The 19,666-nt window shown below is 32.8% G+C and overlaps 1 protein-coding gene across 1 annotated transcript; it reads right to left on the bottom strand.

Moving 5' to 3' along the window:
• Nucleotides 1-9,146: 9,146 nt before the first annotated feature.
• On the bottom strand, nt 9,147-19,363 carry TRIADDRAFT_55233 (uncharacterized protein; the record flags this gene model as incomplete). Its single annotated transcript, XM_002111307.1, has 23 exons — nt 9,147-9,185; nt 9,712-9,785; nt 9,963-10,042; nt 10,125-10,243; nt 10,322-10,359; nt 10,481-10,532; nt 10,663-10,734; nt 10,849-11,025; nt 11,218-11,318; nt 11,427-11,550; nt 11,864-11,914; nt 12,001-12,102; nt 12,178-12,233; nt 12,297-12,393; nt 12,838-12,885; nt 12,979-13,078; nt 13,234-13,382; nt 13,453-13,535; nt 13,664-13,751; nt 14,184-14,212; nt 15,307-15,358; nt 16,970-17,091; nt 19,207-19,363. 23 exons carry the CDS (start codon nt 19,361-19,363, stop codon nt 9,147-9,149), a joined length of 2,010 nt encoding a protein of 669 aa, XP_002111343.1.
• Between the last annotated feature and the right edge of the window lie 303 nt (nt 19,364-19,666).

Here is a 19,666-nt window from a genome sequence, read left to right as displayed (position 1 = left end):
AATTCTATTTTTCTTCTAGTTTTGCAACGAATTTTTCGTTTGTACTTTATTACTTAAAAATTTGTTGTCGTATAAATTACAGGTGATAAATTCTTTGTAAGTTAGATGTCCTATACACAGGATTGATTTCTCCTTTCTTCTTGAGTGTACGCTTTTTTTTTTTAATCGATCCTCTATGATAAGTTAAGTAAAATGAAACGATTACGCTTTCTAATTTCCTCCTGCCGGTATAAATTAACCGCCACCATCAATATCAATAGGTAACGAAAGAAAGAGTTAAAAAGGAAATGTTTCAATAAGCCAGTACTGTATAGTACCGTACAATTCAAAAGGGGTAACAAAAAATTGTAAAACTCCGTCGTTTCGATATTGTCAACAAGTAATTTATCCAATCCTTTACAATCTTGACTATCATTACAATTTTACCGCCTAACGTTGTTGAATGTCAATTTATTTGCATCAAAGTAGTCTTTTACTTACCTTACGGTAATTCTCTTCTTCTGTCCTTGCTGTTAATATAGTTGGAGCGAGGGTGTGCGGTAGTGAAAGAATAACAACCACTACCGAGAATGGCCAAAAAAAAAAAAACTGGACAAAAAAAGGAAAATGTATCAGCTCCAGCAACACGCGGTACCAATAGTGTTTACCAGTGGTGGTGGTGATGTATGTTGTATTGAGGTGTACCGTAAGCTTCTTAAACTACTTGACCAAGTCGTTGGCCAGTCGGCAATTGTACAGTACAACACTACAGTACTGTACAGTACAGAAGAAAATAGAATACGGCAAATCGCGCTTTGCTGCCTTGAGTTATTTGGATTTAACGGTCTTACGCCTGAAGACGTCGTGTGAATTCCCCCTTCGGTAAGGTAATTTTCTTAGTACTGATGGATGATTATGCGACACGTTGATTGGCCATCAGCAAGCACGCCAGCCAATCAACGTTAACGGTAACTAATGTTGCGTATTTCTGATACTCGTACTGCTCATGTCACTACCGTAATTATGACAGTCGAGACAAGTGTTTATTGTCGAGGAGGCGGGTAATGCACTTGTCAGCTTGGCAAATCAACCGCCGCCAACGCCAGTCAGCTGTCGGTATTCTGATCCCAGAGGAAATTGAATCTCATTGACAAGATGATTAATTTTGCCTGCAGGTGCAATCTTGTTTACATGCAGGCGGGGGGTTGATTGACACATCTTCACATTAACTATTAATGACCCTACAACAATAGCAGTAAAGAGTACCCCTTTGCCCAATCAATCACCCCCAGAGTGAAATGCTTTTTTCTTTTCTCTTGCTTGTATTGTCTGCATTTTTCTCCTTTACAACTTCAACTGCATCTACGACAGCTTATTCATCCATTTTACAACGGCATATCCAAATTACGTACGTTGTACATTCATTCTCCAAACTATCTTATTGATCATTTTGAAAAGTAGAACGTAGTTTGTATGATTTGGAGGACCTACAACTACAGATCCAAATTGGGTGCAGGAATCAATGGCTGATCACAATATCGCAGTACAGTACGTACGTACACTACTTACTGTAAGGCTCACCCGCTACATCACTAGTGTACAGTACTGTACTGTTCCTACCACAGTACGGTACTGTATTGTACTCTACGTGATTCACTTCTACAGTACAGTACTGTACAGTGCTGTGGTCATTCACTGTAACATGATAATATTTTACAGTGTATTGTACTGTACATTCGTACAGTGAGTTCAGAAATGAAGTCAAATTCTTTACTGCTGTACAGTACAGTGTAAAGTATGTGATTCAGCAGATATGTTGTTATACAGTACAACTGTACTGTATACTGTACACTACTACCAGAACATACAGTACAATAGTATGCCAGTACCGCGTGCCACTGTGCACAATTACTGAACACCGCACACTACACAACTTCAAAAGTGTACATTAGGCGAGATATGAGCGGGCTAGCTTCACCAAGGAGGACTTTTGAAACACATTGAGTACAATACTGTACTGTAATGATCCAACCAAAATGTTCAAGAAATTAAAATGAAATTATTAAAACGCATAAGGAAATCTTCATAAGTACATTCAATCTATGATTTAGGACTTAAAAACGAAATGTTCAACCACCTAGAATAAATAGCTTACAGTAATGTACACAATGTACAGTTCCATTTTTAGCATGGGTACAATTAGCTACAATCATACATTGTTGAATTTCCAATTCTACAAGCTACTGTACTACAGTACTGTATATATACTGCAATATACTGTACTGTATGAGTACATTAATCATGTTATATCGTAATACTGTACACTGCAGTTAATAATATTCAACGTCAATTAATTTCAATACTATAAAGTGTAAATGTACTGCCAATTCGTTGATCTGCTAAATCATATCACGAACAGCACTAGTGCCAAGACGATGTATTGAAAATAATAATTTAATATAGTATCTAAAATAATTCAGATACGCGCATGTGAAGTTATCAGGAATTACCAAGTTAATATGATTTGTACATTAAACGTTTATACGTGATAATTAGAATCGTAAATAACTTTTAAAAAATACAACAAAAAAGGAACAATGCCATAATAAAAATAATAATCGTCTGATCGATGCGTCTGCTAAAGCATTACTGCACTGCTACTACTGTACAAGTGTGCCTTAGAGCCCTGTCCCTAACCATAACTGTCTATACTGTAGAAATATACTAGTATACTGTACTATACTGTACCGTACAATATAGGTCTAGCGCACAAAAGTTCTGTACGGAATGGAAATGGAATTAACTTTCGCAATCTGCACTTCTTGTAATGTACAATGAAGCCCGTCTTTGTTACAGTTCATCGAGGAGTGCATCTTCATGATTAGCGGTGCCATGCAAATGCAAATTTACTATATGCACTGCTGTATTCTGTGTTCATATGTGCAGGAAACAGTTACCGCACTGGATTGATTGCTACAGTCAGGCTTTCTACTTTCTGCCATGTACTGTACGCTGTACATATTGTAATCTTCGAAAATCGTAAAATAAATAAATGAACAGCCGCGAATTAGCCTGTAGTGAATTTGTTTCAAATTCGCACATCAGATTCTACATCACTACAACATCATTTTTATCTAAAAGTTTAAAAACTGTTTTCCTAAACTTAAAAATAACTATCAAATAAAAGGCTAAATGCTACATGAAGTAAGGTGCACTACCAACAATATATAATATCCTTAAAATAGATTCTACATTCTAATGGCATGCAAATCTGTTATCGTCCAGAACTCTGTAAGTACCATTTGAATCTTGAAGCATTATTCGTTGACAAGCAACATTATTTACTGAATATATATTGTGGCTTTACAGCACTGTACATAACAGTACCACTAGATGATACCTAAAAATCCTTTCTTATTTTAAAAAATTGCAAAAATAATAAAATAAAATGATCACAATGACCAATTAATAAAAACAATTCATCACTAAAATGATTCATAGATTTCTGTTAGAATAGTCATTTATGAGGCTCATTTATAAAATGCTTATATAAAAATAACAACAGTCTTTTTCCATCCAAAGTTACCAATCCATTCAAATCCAGCACCTGTAAAACAGATGATAAGGAATAGAATGGAGTTCAATAAATGCAGTAAATTAAATTAACCCATATTTCTTTGCTTATTTCAGGATAAAATTGTTACTCAATTTTCTTCACTAAAATATAAGGGTGAAAATGACAGAAATGTTATAATAATAATTGTTTTAACTCTCTACGCGTTGTTGATTGATCGCCTTTTCGTATTCCTTATTATAGTATCGCTTCAAATTACTTATAAGCTACATATCAAATTTACGAGCTCGTCACCTTGTAACCTACATTACACCAACCAAAGCTAACTGATCATTGTAATGTTGTTTGTAAAACTACTTGACGGGAGATCATGACTAAACTCAGGCATTGCTGTCGATTAAAACCTTGCTTATGCTACAACATCTTAACTAGCAGATATCAAAGAGCATGAACACATAAGTCGATTAAAAAAGAAAATATCATCATAGTAACCATTGCTAGATCACAAATCCCTAATAATATGATTTGCCATACAGTTTACCACATACTTATGTCAGAAATTTAATTAAATCAATCAGATAGCGCAAACTGACTCCAATCGTGGCATGACAATGGTCAGTCATTATATTACTTTATCAGTTTTTAGGAGCCCCACAATAATGATAGTTCCCAAACCTATTCGTTATCATTCATTCAGTACTCCAAGTCATACAATATGTCCATAAATCGATAAATTAAGCTTTGGAGACACTACCAGTGTATGCAGCTATGACATCTAACTCCAGGCCTTAACGTTAATATTTACAGCATCATAGACAATCAAATGAAGTACATCTAGTAGCCCATGACAGTATCACATAAAATTTGCACACTAGACTGCTATAAATATTTCTATTTCTAATAGGGCTGGCATAAAAGTAAATTATGGTCGTTAAGAAAGCATGAAGAATTGAGCTCGCAATTTAGAGAAATAGCATATTTTAATCAACCATTTTCCAGATACGTAAGTCGTACATATCGCCGCGCGTTGCGGTAGTGTAGCAGACAATAACACTAAGTAACTTGCCTCAAAACGATACAGATCTGTGCATTACTAAATTACTGCAGAGTACTGTACATTTTCATCTTCATTCTACAGTACCGTACAGCATATCGCGGAACCTTATAGAATTGAGAACAAGAATGATGAAGACTGTCATAAAATAGGCATCCATACGTCCACAGTCCATACGACGCTAAAGCAAAACTTCAAATATCGTACAGTAAAAAGTTTTTAGTTAGCACTGTACTACACTGGTACAGTAGCACTGCAATAGCACCGCTATTTCTCTTTGTTCCTCTACATCCGGTGTGAATTAATTCACTGAGCAACGATGAACTGTGATGCAAATAACAATAAAGGAAAAAGTTTTTCAAATTCATTAATTAAAAAAAGGCGGGGCAGGCCTTTCCTACGACTGCCGCTTTGTCTATAGTCTCCTCCCACTGGGCTCGGCTTCCTAAATCTCCATGGCAATTCTAGGACAATGGCTGCCGAAAACAGCGAATGGTGTCATCATGTCAGGTCGTTGGATTTTAGACTTACAGCAAATGCGTTTTTTACATTAGCACTCTCCATCAATGACCAAACTACTTGTCCATGTATGCATATCGTTGAATTCACACCAAAACTGCACTATAAAGTTACCCAGTACTGTATTGCAGCCTTAATTTTAATTTTAAATTCGGATAATTTCAGTTTCATATTTGAAACGGTCAGGAGACTACCAGGCTAATAAACAGTACAGTAGTACAGTAGGGTCCCTGCAGTTCTCACCGTTGCGGTAAATACTAAACGCTAAATGCTAAGGTTAAAATTAAATGACGTTATATTTCCATTATAAAGATGATTGCCCGAGTAAAGAATGCAGTCTACGTGCTTACTATACATTTACCTTGCAAGATATCCTTTATGACTAGTACCGTACACTATACACCATACTGTACAAGTACTGTACAGTAGAGTTTACCCGCTATTATTAAAATCATACAGTAATGATATTACAATGAAATTGACCAGACTCTTTCATCGATGGACTCTTTTAGCAGTTCACAATAGGTAAACAAGAACAAAAGCGCGCATATACTGTACAAAAAAAACATCAAAATAAAATGTTATGGTAGGTTATATTGCATCATCCGGACTCGAGATCGCGAGCATTCAAAACGTATCAATCAGCTCCCATGAATACTAGTACAGCATTGTATCTTGTAAAGCAGTAATGATTCATTAAATATTCGCCATTCATATAGAATATACATATACGCTAGTAATATTATTTTTTCCCCAAAGTTATGAATTACTACTGCATAAAAACTGCAGAAGTTCGAACTAGCCAAATCACTATTACTGTACTGTATGTGCAATAGAGATGAAATAACCCAAATAATATTATAATAAATACAGTACTGCGTTGTACTGTAGTACGAGGAGCGTCAGGTGTGCATTTTACACTGTGCAACTGCTGTATCAGTATCAGCTGTGGATTTAGCCTCTGCTCGTCAGCTCACATCGCTTGCTACTGCTATCATGAGTCGAAGCCAAGTCAGTGTTTTACTACAATACAACGTCGTTGACCACTGTACCGATGGAATGAAAAGTATCGGTTTTTTTAATAATTTTTGCTGTTACAATTGTCAAAGAGTTGTAAGTAATACTAAATACCCAATTCCGTGACTCTGGTATAGAGTATAGCATAAAGTACACTATACAGTATATGTATACGTACAATTATACAGAGTATTTACTAATTACTTTACTCTACTGAGTACTGTACAGTATACCAGCCGAACTTAGTGTACTGTATGTATATGCTATTCAGAAAACACTGCAACAGTACCGTATTATCATTAATAATTATTATTACATTATTTAATCATGAATCATGGATTCATGATGTATCGCCAGCAGTCCGCCGACTTGAGTGCAGTATGATGTCTGCTAGCTTTTTACCTTGAAAGAAAACAATCAGTAGCATAATTGCTGTACTATTATATTATATCCTGGTTTTGCAGCATACTGTCCATACAGTGCAGTACTATAGTAATTGAACTACATACCTTAGTGTACTGTAATGTTTAGCTCACAGACTTACACGTACAGTACTGTTCAAAATATTCTGGCATACGAGTAAGAGGTCTCTGCTGTCCTGTACAGGGAATACATTATAATATTATAGTATACAGTAGTAGATGTACTAATATTGCAGATCGGTACCGTAAGCTTGCTAAAAACGCACTAACGCCCTTTAATTAAAGGGAAATCATTGTACTGCATGCAATAGAGCAATTACACTACTGTATCCGCAGTTTTTGCATCATCGCCAATAGATTATGAAGCTAGTAATATTTCGGATTGTTAATGAATAAAACGGTCAATCGATATACGCATAAAATCACAAGTCTGGTACAACTATGGCATTAATACGAGAGAATCAAATGAAAGTATCATTCCCAAGTATACAGTGCGAACGTAATTACAGTCACAGTAAAATCGAACAGAAGCAACGAAAATTGCTCGCGCTAATTGTGATGAGTAAAAACTTCCCCTACTGGTAAATTAATACGACCTATACAGTTTAACTTTGCGTGACGTGATACGAATTTAAAGGATAGAGAATTTAATAGTAATTTAATGGATCCACTTTACGTAAAATTGATAACGAAAAACACATAACCAAATGATATTACTGCATACCCAAGTAGCACAGCACGAAGATTGATAAATTTATCAATTGTTTGTGAAATTAGAACTCTGTCAGTAATAATTTGCAACTTTTAAACTACTAGAATACATCATTAAAAATCCATATACTGTAATTTGTGGCGTAAAAACAGTTGAAATGAGGCAGTCACAAATTAGCAGTTCTGTTGTGGATACATACGCACATATTGTGTGTAGCTAATACTCATACGTCTAAAGCAAAAAAAATTAACTTGATGAGACTTTGAAAAACGTCAAAGACAACATTTTAAATCACTTACGCCGTACCTCATAACTCTTGTTTAGATATAAAATCCGTATACATTATATGCATTAAGTACCTTAAACCTGCAATGTTCCTCTTTTTACACCATTTAACTTCCTCCAATACTGTAATCGAAATCTCAACCAACTAAGCCTAGCACAAAACTTATAACGCTATCAAAATACTGTCCATCTTAAGTCGATATGTTAAGAAACAAAAATCCGATTCGTGGTAAGTACAAGCCATCAATTTTTTCACTATCCGAAGAATAAACACAACATCGTCACATCGTCATCACAGCCATGAACAACTAGACTGATGTAGAACGATAGTTCAAAATTGAATATATTTAATGGGCGCTTTATGCAGGTTTTCTTTTACGTCGAGAGCCTTGCATTGACATGATTATCGTACGATTATACTGTTATTGTTGTGTGACAAAATGCATGAGAAGCATATACATTTCTTTTATGCTAGAAATAAAAGTCTATTATCGGAATTCAATATAATTCCCTATATTTATAAAACAAATTCTGCCTACTTGAAAATACTTTACCTATCCCCAAGAAATGTCTTTTTATTACTTTAATAACCTAAACAAAATTGTCTGTCCTATTTCCTTTGTCGTATTTCATTCTTGCTTACATTCAAACAGTAGCAACACATTTCCTTTCCTTCCTCTCCATTATTTCTTTAAAATAAGGTATTGTAACTATTTTTGTGTGCAAATATAATGTATCACAATAGCATTTTGCACAGGCAATCTCGGTGGACTTGACATTTTTAATGCAAGTATTAACAATAGAGTAAAAGGACTTTTTTTTTTTCAATGTCTCTAGATAGCCATAATTTACCCCAAGCTGATAGACAGTAGCTTAGATAATTTAACGGTTTACATAGTAATCAAAATTGCTTTAAGACAACCCGTAATGAAAATCATAGCTATCATTAGTACACTAAGCAAACGAAATATCTCAGACAGTTCGAAAGATTCATTCATTAAAATTACAGTATTTTTGTAGCTCAATTGTTTCTCGTAACAGTATTTTTAATAGCTTGGATTTTGCATGTTTTCATGTAAACAAAGCGTATATTGGAAGGGCCAGGGTATAAAAGATTAAAGATAATAAAGTTCATTACCACTATTCATTATTAATAATCGCTCAATTTTTGTATGTTATTATCGCTGCTCTATTACTCCCTGGCAGATTGCAAAGGCTACTATTCAATGCTATTACTTAAAAAACAATTTTCATAATTAATAAAACTATCCTATAAAAAGCGATAGACAGTAATAATTCATAGGAGGTTGTTCATTAAAAAAGTGATAAATAATTATTAGTATTCAAATACATTGAAGGTTAGTACTATAATGACTTTCATAAAACGATTGAAAATACTAATTTGTTCGCATGGATTTTTTAGAAATGGCTATATTTACAGTTAGTTACAACCCTGACAAACTAACATCAGCTTCCTTCTAATATGTAGCATAATTTTTCGTCGATGATAATATGCCACCTATTTGCTACTTTCACTAAGTCATGTAAGAGTGAACTATTACACTTAAGTGTTAACCAAGATCATTAAATTTGTATTCGAATTACTAAGATATCAGCCGTACCCTATAGAAATGTTATGAAAAATGATATAAATGTATGCTATCAATACTGATATAAGGCACAGTATGCCTATGACGTGATAAAAATCCTGTAAACTCGTATAGACTTCTATAAAAGTCTATAATGATAATCAACATCCCATCTTATTTACTACCCCGTTTTCAATTAATTATAAGACGTAGCGATCTCAGGCGTCTGCATCACACACAGTCAGCTCACGGAGTGATATACATTAGTTATTGTATAATTATTGGTGTTATCTCATATCGATTGCAAAAGATAATTACAAATTATAAATAATTTTTGGCGATCTCGAATGTCATTCATAGCTAAATGAGAGCCTCATGAAAACTCATTTCTTATACATGACTACAATGAAACAAATATATGGATAATTAAAATAACAGAATTAAAATATACGCATACGAATAACAAACAGTATTTATCTGACCCCATGCAAATAATATTGACTGCAAATGTATGACGTTATAAAGTTAAAAAATGCAAGGTAGAAGGTAATGCAACCTACCGAATTTCTTATATAAAGCAGTTCCAGTAATTCTTCTAGAGTAACGCTAATCTGAATGAGATTTTTAGATTGGGCTAGATTGTAACAGAAAATTGCTCTCATAAATCTACTGAAATCATACATTAAAGCGTCTTTAAATGCTAATAAACTGAAATGTACTTTAATATTTTTCCAAATAAGACACTTGGTCAACACACAACTAGCTGATGATAAATACAAATTTACAATATAAATTAGAATATTGTTATTACCTTCGTCTAATAAAGTAATTATAAAATGGCCAGGACTTGGCGAAGAAAATAGATACCAGAGGTCAGAGCCATTATTTTTTCTGTTAAAATGTAACAGTTCATATGAAAATAAGCTAACAACGTAAATTACTTAAAATCACGTCCAATGTAGAAAATACGTACATATCTTCATGTGCAATGTCGACAATAATTCTGTATTTTAACAATTGCAAATGCGAACAGCGATAAGGACTGATATAATTTTCATTTTGATAATTTTCATCTTTTCCATACGGATTAAACTAAATATTTACCGAGGAATATTACAGTTAGCATATAACTCAATACGAAAATCGTCATTGTAAGAACCATTCAGAAACCTTGCTCACAACAGCTTTTCTTGTATTTTGTAAATACTCTATAATAATAAATATATAATAACATAGATCTATATTATCACATCTATGCAAATTGTTCTCTGTGATCAATAGAAAAATTTTTATATTTCAACAATGATTAATAATTGTTTATAAATATACCTTTGTAACTATTGAGCTGTTCCTTCAGAAAGCTTCCGTGCTCACATAACGACTACATATGGAATTAAATCAATAATTACTCTATTAATACACTAAATGTTATTTTAATATTATAAAGGTCTAGACGACATAATAGAATCAATTGTAATCGAACATCTAAGCAATTAAGGCTAGAGTCAAACCTGATAAACATCTCTCAAAATTGTTACTTCAAAATCTACGCATTGTTCTTGCAATAGCATTACCTTTAATTCCTAGTACGACCAGAAAATAATTACAGCGTTTAAATAAGCCTTCTTGATTAAGTCGAGATACAGACGGTACAGATCAACAAATAGCAGGTATTTAATCTAGCAAATGAATTATACCTCCTTAATTTGATGAAAATACTGGTTAGAATATAACGGATGTTCAATATGTTCTTGGCGTGATCTATGAATGTCTTCAAGCAAAGGGCTTGCTAATTGAGCCATATCCGGAATTTTGCTATTTATAACTGTATAGATAGCATCTTCTAAAGTAGATTTGTTAAAACTTTCAGGAACCTTGACACAAGACGTATAAATAATACCATAGTTAACATGTTAATTACACATTTAGTTGTTGCATTATAGGCGTATAGTTAATCGATTAATTACGGTAATTACGTTAAACAACTTGAGCATGAATTACGTAGCACAATGAAGCTTTTAATTGCTTCAATGAAAGTTAGGAATCGTGCATGCGTTGTAGCGCACCTCTGTAAAAAATTTCAATAGGACATCCTTTAACTTCTCTTTTGCAATCCCAAAATTTTTAATATCATTTTCTGAATACATTTTCGTAATTCTCTTTATATCTGTTATGAATTGAGATTATATCAACAGCTATTTAGTTACGGCTAGCAATTTATATCATAGCATTATAAAACTGCCGTTTATTGTTGGCATACCCGAATACGCAATACCTGTAAAAGGTTCCCAACGGCTACTTAATTTTATGGAAATAATTTCGTCATTAGTCGGATCTAATTTTGAGGCCGACCCGAGATCAGTCAATATACAATCTAACCGATCATTTGCTCCATCCATCTGAAGTAAATTAAATAATTTTCATACAACTAAACATGTTGTGGTAATGATATGTGTTGTAGATAATTTAAAATCAATATAATATAATTATTTAGATTTAAATAATTAACATGCATGAGGCAATTACCAGATTTGATCGATAAGATATCAGTAAGTTATGTAAGTCGTACAATTCGCTCAGTCTTATATTTACAATAATATCTTGAGAAAGAGATAGATATTGTTCCATCTAATTTGAAGATCAGAATCAATAACTTGAGAAGACGTAAATACATTAAATTGAAAGGTGCTTATATCTATTATCGAAGCGTACTTCAATGTTGTCATGAAAATTTCGAACGTCGCATAACTGATCCAGGAATACCTATCAAATTTAGATTTTACCTTAAAACCACTTCCAAAAGGAAGTTAATAATGAATCGAAAGATGTAAGGTAAAAATATACCGTACCTTTAGAGGATCATGGTGCTGATCAATAAAAGATTGTAAGGGATACATACACGACTCTTTAACTGTGGTAGCGTGAACTAAGCATTTCAAAATTTTGGCGATCTAGAATACGATATCGAAATGATAAATAATTGTAACAATTTCAGTTACTAGTTAAAGGCGAAGTAATGTTCGTACCAGAGTTAAATTTCGAGTGGTTTTCGGAGATATCGGTTCCGTAGTTATTCCATAAGCTAAAAGGAACAAAATGATTATATATAAATAAATTTTTGATAAAGAAGATTAAAATAGCAAACCTTTAGGAGTAACGACGGCAGGATTAACAAATCTTAAAAAGAAGAAGCTCCCAATTAACGATGTTATGATTTGAGGAGAGGCACTTGGAAAATTCTCCTATATAATAATTACTTTCAATGTAATAAGTGCTGACTACTATAAAAAATGTATTAAGGTATAATTTTATCAAAGATCAAACTTTATTATCTTACTTTAATGGAGTATTTTATAGATTTGCATAGCCACCTTATACCGTATGGTATTCTATCAATAGACGCTATTATACAGTTCATAAATCGCAGAGAAATATCTTCCAATTTTGATATATGTATACACGTTTAAGGAATATAATATACGACAATGAACAAGGTAAAAGCAAATCAGTTAAGCAATATGCTTCAATAATAATAACCAAAGATATTTTTTCGAGCACGAGACGCTACTTCCTCAGATGATAAAGCCTATCATGACAAAGTAAAATACATCAAATATTCCATTTTGTGCGCTCTTTCGGCACTAAATAATCAAAGGGAAAAATCATGTAAGCAATAGAATGCACACCTCTTCCGTTGAAACCAAGTTCTCTGCTATTTCCAGTGTTTTATAAATCTGATGATTAAATTTCGTACGATACACTTTTTAATTAACAAGCATTAAATTTCATACATAAAATGCAATCAAAAGTTAAAAAGTCAAACTTACCTTTAGAGGATCAATCTCTAAGTCCAAATCCGGATCTGAAATAACATCGTTCATAACTTGCGCGAGAGTACTTATTAGATAATCTTTGCCTAATTTTCGTCTGGAATGTTTATACACATATGCAAATTAGAATAGAACAAAACAGTTAGAGCACTGGTTAGGATCTATTACTCTTTTTGTGCCTGCACCTTATACACTTAACGGAATATTTGACGCCTTACTACAAATAATACAAAAATGGCTGCTTCTCCTTACTTTGTGTATGTTGTCATCATACGTGATAAGGCATTGTTTGCTCGTAACAGACTTCCCCATTCTTCAGCTTCTTCAAATTCCAATTTGAAAGCTTTCTGTAAGTTGTAAACCGGCATAAGCATAAGTAGGAGATTTAAAACTTTTTTATCCTGCATTACGTACATCAAAACAATACGATTTAACTATGTCGAAAATGTAAGCTTGTTTCTTTAATATTACCTCAAACACTAATAAGAGAAGATGCTCCTCTCTAGAGTTGTTTTGATTTCCGAATAATGTAAACATGACAAAGTGAAGTAAATCTACAAATATAAAATAAATTATAAGGTACAGGTTAATCAACCTATTAAATCCCGATCTGTAAAATATTTATCTAGTAGCTTGTACTGTACAACCGGCAAAAATCACCCAAAATTAGGCAGCTACTTACTGTCAATCTCCATTAGTGATACCAAGCGTGTTAGACAGGCAATATAAAATGGTGTAGTTTGCAGTAAATGAAGTAAGTTACTGAAATGCTATTAAAAAAATATTGATTTACATTCATTATAAGTTTAGATATCGATGAGTATTCCAGTAACTTACCCGTAAACTATTTAGCAATTGACAAATATAACTCTAAACTGCTATATACAAAATTTTGCTTTCAAGTACAATCATAACTACAGTATGGTACTAAAAAAGGAAGAAATACCAAAACAATGTAATGTACATAGTGATACAGTATGCATACGTATAAAGTAATATGTAAATGACAACTTTTTAAACACACTATGCATCTTAACTATGATTGTATAACACCTAGATCAAAGCATATGCTAAAATAATATTAATGGTAATGTAAACAACAACGCTATTGCACTGAGGGCGCCAAAGAATTATCGGAAATCCATTATCAGAATCCAATAATAAAATGAAGAGAAACAAATTATTCAATACTATTTACTAACCTTTTCTTTGATATCATTTATCAGAGGCCCTAAAACAGGAGCAATCGATCATTAAAACAATGGAATATCATATCAAATAAAACGTCAGAACACTACGTAAATGCACTAGCCCCCCTTCTATTGCTGTCGCGGTCTGTTAGTAATGAAGTTATTGATTAAATGAAAAACTCGTAAGAGGTTACCAGGTGTAACCGAGAAGATATATTCTTTGAAAACTACAGGGTTCTATTGCTAAAAGATATTGTAAAATGTTAGCAAATAATTTTACAGTATAAAGACAAAGAGTTTAATCAAAACAGCCATTTTTGGACCGCTATAGGTTAAAGTAAAGGAAGTCGAATAAAAATTCAGAGTAAAATTTCAAAGATTATTATTTAAAATTACATGACAAAAATGGGTCAGTTTACAGTAAATAGTAAAAAGTTTGAATATGTACATAACGTTCTATCTAAGACAAGAAATACAGTTCACATTTTAGCCAATACAGGATACAGTTTCTGATACTAATTAAAAAATAAGCATGCGATGTAAATTACGTTGAGTACGGTATCAGCTCTGGAAACACGTTTCTAAGTATACAAAGTGTCGAAATAGCATAGTAAATTAAAATACCTCCTTGTATCTGAATAATGTATTCATATTTTATGACGTACGACAAATCACTAGCACTATGTTTTTAGAAACGCATTATAATGTATTGTATCTTCAAGCAGGTATTCTTTCACAAGAAATAAAAATACGAGCTAGCTGGAGCCCTGCTTTGATCCAAATCGATCTCAATTACATTCAGATAATATGCAGTTCTAAAATATATAACTCGTATCACAATTGCGTATTTTTAGGCCAATAAAAAAATGTAAACTAGGGGTATAGGGGCATGTCTATTACGAAAATATATACATTACAATGAGTAGAACAACTAGCTGACCTATCTAGTTTTATGTGGTAGCCTCGACAATACAATTAACGCAATAGTAGGTCGATATATTAGTTCATTATTTGTACTGATCATAACCACAATTATCGACACCTACTGTATAACGTAAACGCTACAATGCTGTAGTACCAATTATGACTTCATTAAAAATTACAGTGCAACTATCAGCACATTCAACGTTTTTACCTAGATATCGTGGCTCTACTGCGTCAAGACGGTCCAATCGGTCGGCGGCATCCTGAGATGATGCATTATCAAAAATCCATAATAGTTACCAATAAAATAATTAATCACAACATTTGATGACAGAATTAAACAGCACCAATTCAGAATAAACACAGCTAGAATGATAATTACATTCTATATTTCTTATGCGGTGCGCTATCTCCTTGCGGTATTATTAATTACGTATACTGTACTGTACCATTGACGTAGTATTTACATTAATATGCTATAATTTATTCGATCTTAACACAAGTAGAAGTTCATATTTCTATTGACCTGTAATCCCTCACGATATGCAAGGAAGAGTTCTCATTTTAAGATTACTTTTTTAAATTTGATCATATAATGATATTATTTAATTAAATCTTAACTACAATAACAATTTCAATTTTTATAATAGTGTACTCGTATATCTATCTAATTATAAAGGAGTAAAATATTTAGTAAAATGTATGTACGCCCTTCATATGTCACTATGTCGTTTTCGAAGCAATATTGTACAGTACTGAGCAGTAAGTTACTTTAAAATGCACAATATCTTCACAAGAATTTAAAACACCGTATTTTACTTTAATGTACTACATTAAAATATTACGGATATAATTGCAATTGTAACCAATATGCTACAAAGTATAGTACGAGTATAAGCACGTAGGTGTTAATCATAGGCTAAGTCCAGTGTGGATCTAGTGTATCACTAATTCAGTAATGAATTACGATGAATTAATTATAGTCCACGGACAGTAGTCACAGTACTGTGCACGTCTGCAATAGTGTACTTGTAGTATCGCTTGTACAAAAAATTTAGAAAGTAACAATTACAATGGCCTCCTTGATCTCGTATCCGTGTCTATACAAGAATAAGATAAAAGTACTGTATATCGTTCCATAGACGGTACTATATTTTCCTTGTAGATATTGCCGGATTTTCGTAAAAGTGATTCAATTATTATACACTCTCGTTAAGTACGGTATCCTGCATTCAAGGTGTTATTAAATATTGAGCACGATAATATAATATTCTATGTTGATACATTAAGTTAACGTTATCATAAAAGCATCTTCTACCATTCAAATACATCATTTAATTAATTAATAATTCTTTTTAATAAGAATACAATGAATTATTTTTACTTTCGAGAATACAAAAAATTCTATACGACACCGGTAATATAATTAATAATGGATAAGGTAATCAGTGTTGTCGTATTTTAAACTAAGGATCTGTGCAAAAATTCATATCATTTATGCTTGGGATGAATTTCGATAGCGACATACGTATGCTAGAAGTCAACGATCTTTTGGTAATAATATTATAAACGGATGGAGTCTCGATCTAAAGTACTTGAAAGTGTGCATTACTATAAATGAAGGCTTGTAAGATTAAATAGATATAATGTCACTACGTTGAAAGAATATCGAATGGTATATACAGTAGATTAATATTCTCAACAATTGGCATTTCCGTCAATTTTAAGAATCCTATTCTGCTTGTAATATTATTGGCACAAGTTTCAGAAATAAGCCGTAAATAATTCTATTCTAGACATGTATGCGTACAGCGTTGTACGGTGTAATAATAATATCATAAATTATATGTGTAAGGTAATACAAAAATAGTTACCTTTAAGCAAAGATTATGCCTGACAAGTAAACCAATATAAGTATCGTAGTTGCTGATATGTTGCTTAAGGTGAAAATTGATTACACTTTGTTTAGAAATGTTATTCCGAATTTCTCGACGAGCTATATTAAACAAAGAATTCACATTACCTGATTAATTCATTTTATAAGAATATTCGTGTAAGAAGGACATTATTTATCTATAAAAGTTGATCCCGTACAGTATGTGGTATCGAATTTCAATCGAAGCAAGCGAAAATTTTTACGCATGGTAATTATTTAATTCAAATATTCTCATGTGTTATTACATTTTTGCGAAATAACGGTTAACAGGTTAATATTTTTAATATAAGATAATTTTAACTTTTATCTGTAGGAACAGAAATATATCGTAAATACTGGTACAGTTGCAAAAACTGATGAGAAAACATGCAAAATTCAATGTCATAGTATCGTACACGAATGTACCAGAGACTCCATTTTTGGAGTCCCTCGACGCGCGGTATCGTACTATACTTGAAATAGTTTCCCAACTTCGGGATCATATGATTCATGAGATGGGTCCCGCAATATCTGAAATCAAATTCTGTAGCAAGGCGCGTGCAAAATTGAATCAGTCTTGATATTAAAGTCTTAGCTGTAAACTGCTCACTGTGCTCAGTAAATAGTGAAATCCAAGCGGAAAGAAAACCTATCATATGCAGATACCGTGCAGTCACAGACTACTAAAAATTCAACCGGTAGAAATTTCCAGTAGACTGTATGTTGCATTAATGTAGTACGAATATTTTTCATGATTTTTCTAGACAATTAATAATTCGTAAATAATAATAAAATACGACAGACGTCTATCCTTAGGAATAAAATAAAGAAATATTCACGTAGGTTGCAAATTGTATAGGGAAATCGAAAAGCATTTCTATATTCAAAGTATTTGATTGTCCACTATCAATACTGCACAAAAAACTCTTGTTAAGCTTACTTATACTGTACGTATTAAACGATCAGCGTTTCATCACAGTAAATCATTGGCAAGCATAAAATGAGATAGTTAATAATTTAATACTGCGGCCGCGAGATTATAATTGTAATAGGTAACAAGGGTATTAAACATCGAACAGAACGGCGACACTTATGAACTAATAGCTTTTACAAGTACCTCTGTGTCAATTGTAGTGGGTTGATTATTTCCTAGATGATAACGTACTCGTATTCTAGGGTTATTAGACGGTAGTACTATATCCTAATTCGTGAAACTGTGCAATAAATGCCGCACTGTATAGCATCTGACCACGGAAATGTAAATAAAAACTCTTCCATTTTAAGAAATATGCGAGCATATTGTATATTAACCAGACTAATTTTGATATGTCGCAACCCTGACAGCTTTGCGACAATTACAATCTAAAACTTCATCTAACTTCCTTTGTCGTACTGTAGAAATAAAAAAAGGGGTACAAGTGCGTCAGCTTAATGTTCAATAGCAACAGTCTAAACACGCATTTATGACTACAGCGTATGTAAAAGTCTTTGTGACGCGAAGAATTTCTTACAATATTTAATAACAATATTGGGAAATAACAATCGATTATTAGACTGTAGGTTCTATTACTCTGGCTTGACGACAATGAAAATGATAATGACGGTAATTCATTAATTCACTTCTATCGACTAACTCAGAATTACAGTCGAAAGCCATGCTGTAAATAATAATAATCATAAAAGCATTATAATACTTTCATCTGCTGACCAAACTATGATGAAATTGAATGCTCATAATTTAAAAATTTATGGCTTGTACTGCTTGGACAAAATAAGGTGGACAAATAGTATGCTCGACAATACCCCATTAATCGCAATCACTTGTCTATAGGTATTTTAATTTAAATGATCAAAATATGACTTTATAGGTCTATTTCAGTTAAAATATACTTATATGTAGTGTAGTTCATTGGTTAAAAAAGCCTATTTGATGTAAGTTATTATTACCAATGAAGAAATGAATACTGCTTCTGCGTGAAAATAGTGTGGCCCATAATAGCGTTCTAAATATCATTGCAAAGCAGTGTCGAGGAGCAAGAAAATTGATAAATTTGGTCATTTGCAAATGTCGACGCCAGCTCAACAAACGCTGTGGCTTTATTCACGTCGACACCACTACGTGACAATTGTTAATAGCAATAAAAAAAATTTCACGTTTGACAACATATAATTACAGGTTATGTCATAAGGGCAAACCTTTAGCTAGCTTGACAACATCCTCTTCTAAACTGATGTTTTCTAGAGCTACATTATCGTTGTCATTTTGGTCCATCAACAATTTGATATTAGTGCCATCGGTAGTAAGCATGCCTGATGGTAGGGAAACAGGGATAGCGAAATCTTGCGTTTCCATGACCAGTTGACTCTTTCAAATTCCAATAATATCCAGTAGTGGTAGCAAAGCGCCTAAACTGACGTGGTTATGTGATTTTCAACATTATTATGATTAATTATAAAGGAAATCTGTGCGTGCAAGAAAGTCCCTTTTGGACATTGTTAGATAATAAAAATGTAAAAATCAGAGGAACGGCTTCAGAATGCGAAATTGGTAAACTGTACGTAGTAGTCCTATCAGCTAATACAGTAATTTATTCCAAGAAGTGAGTAGCCAATCAAATTTTCATTAATCTCATTCCTTGCTGAGACAAGATTCAAT

This window comes from Trichoplax adhaerens, genomic scaffold, assembly GCF_000150275.1.
Source record: "Trichoplax adhaerens TRIADscaffold_4 genomic scaffold, whole genome shotgun sequence".
NCBI classification, from domain to species: Eukaryota; Metazoa; Placozoa; class Uniplacotomia; order Trichoplacea; family Trichoplacidae; genus Trichoplax; species Trichoplax adhaerens.
Note: the sequence above shows the minus strand (reverse complement) of the source record. Positions and strands in the feature narration are given on the sequence as shown.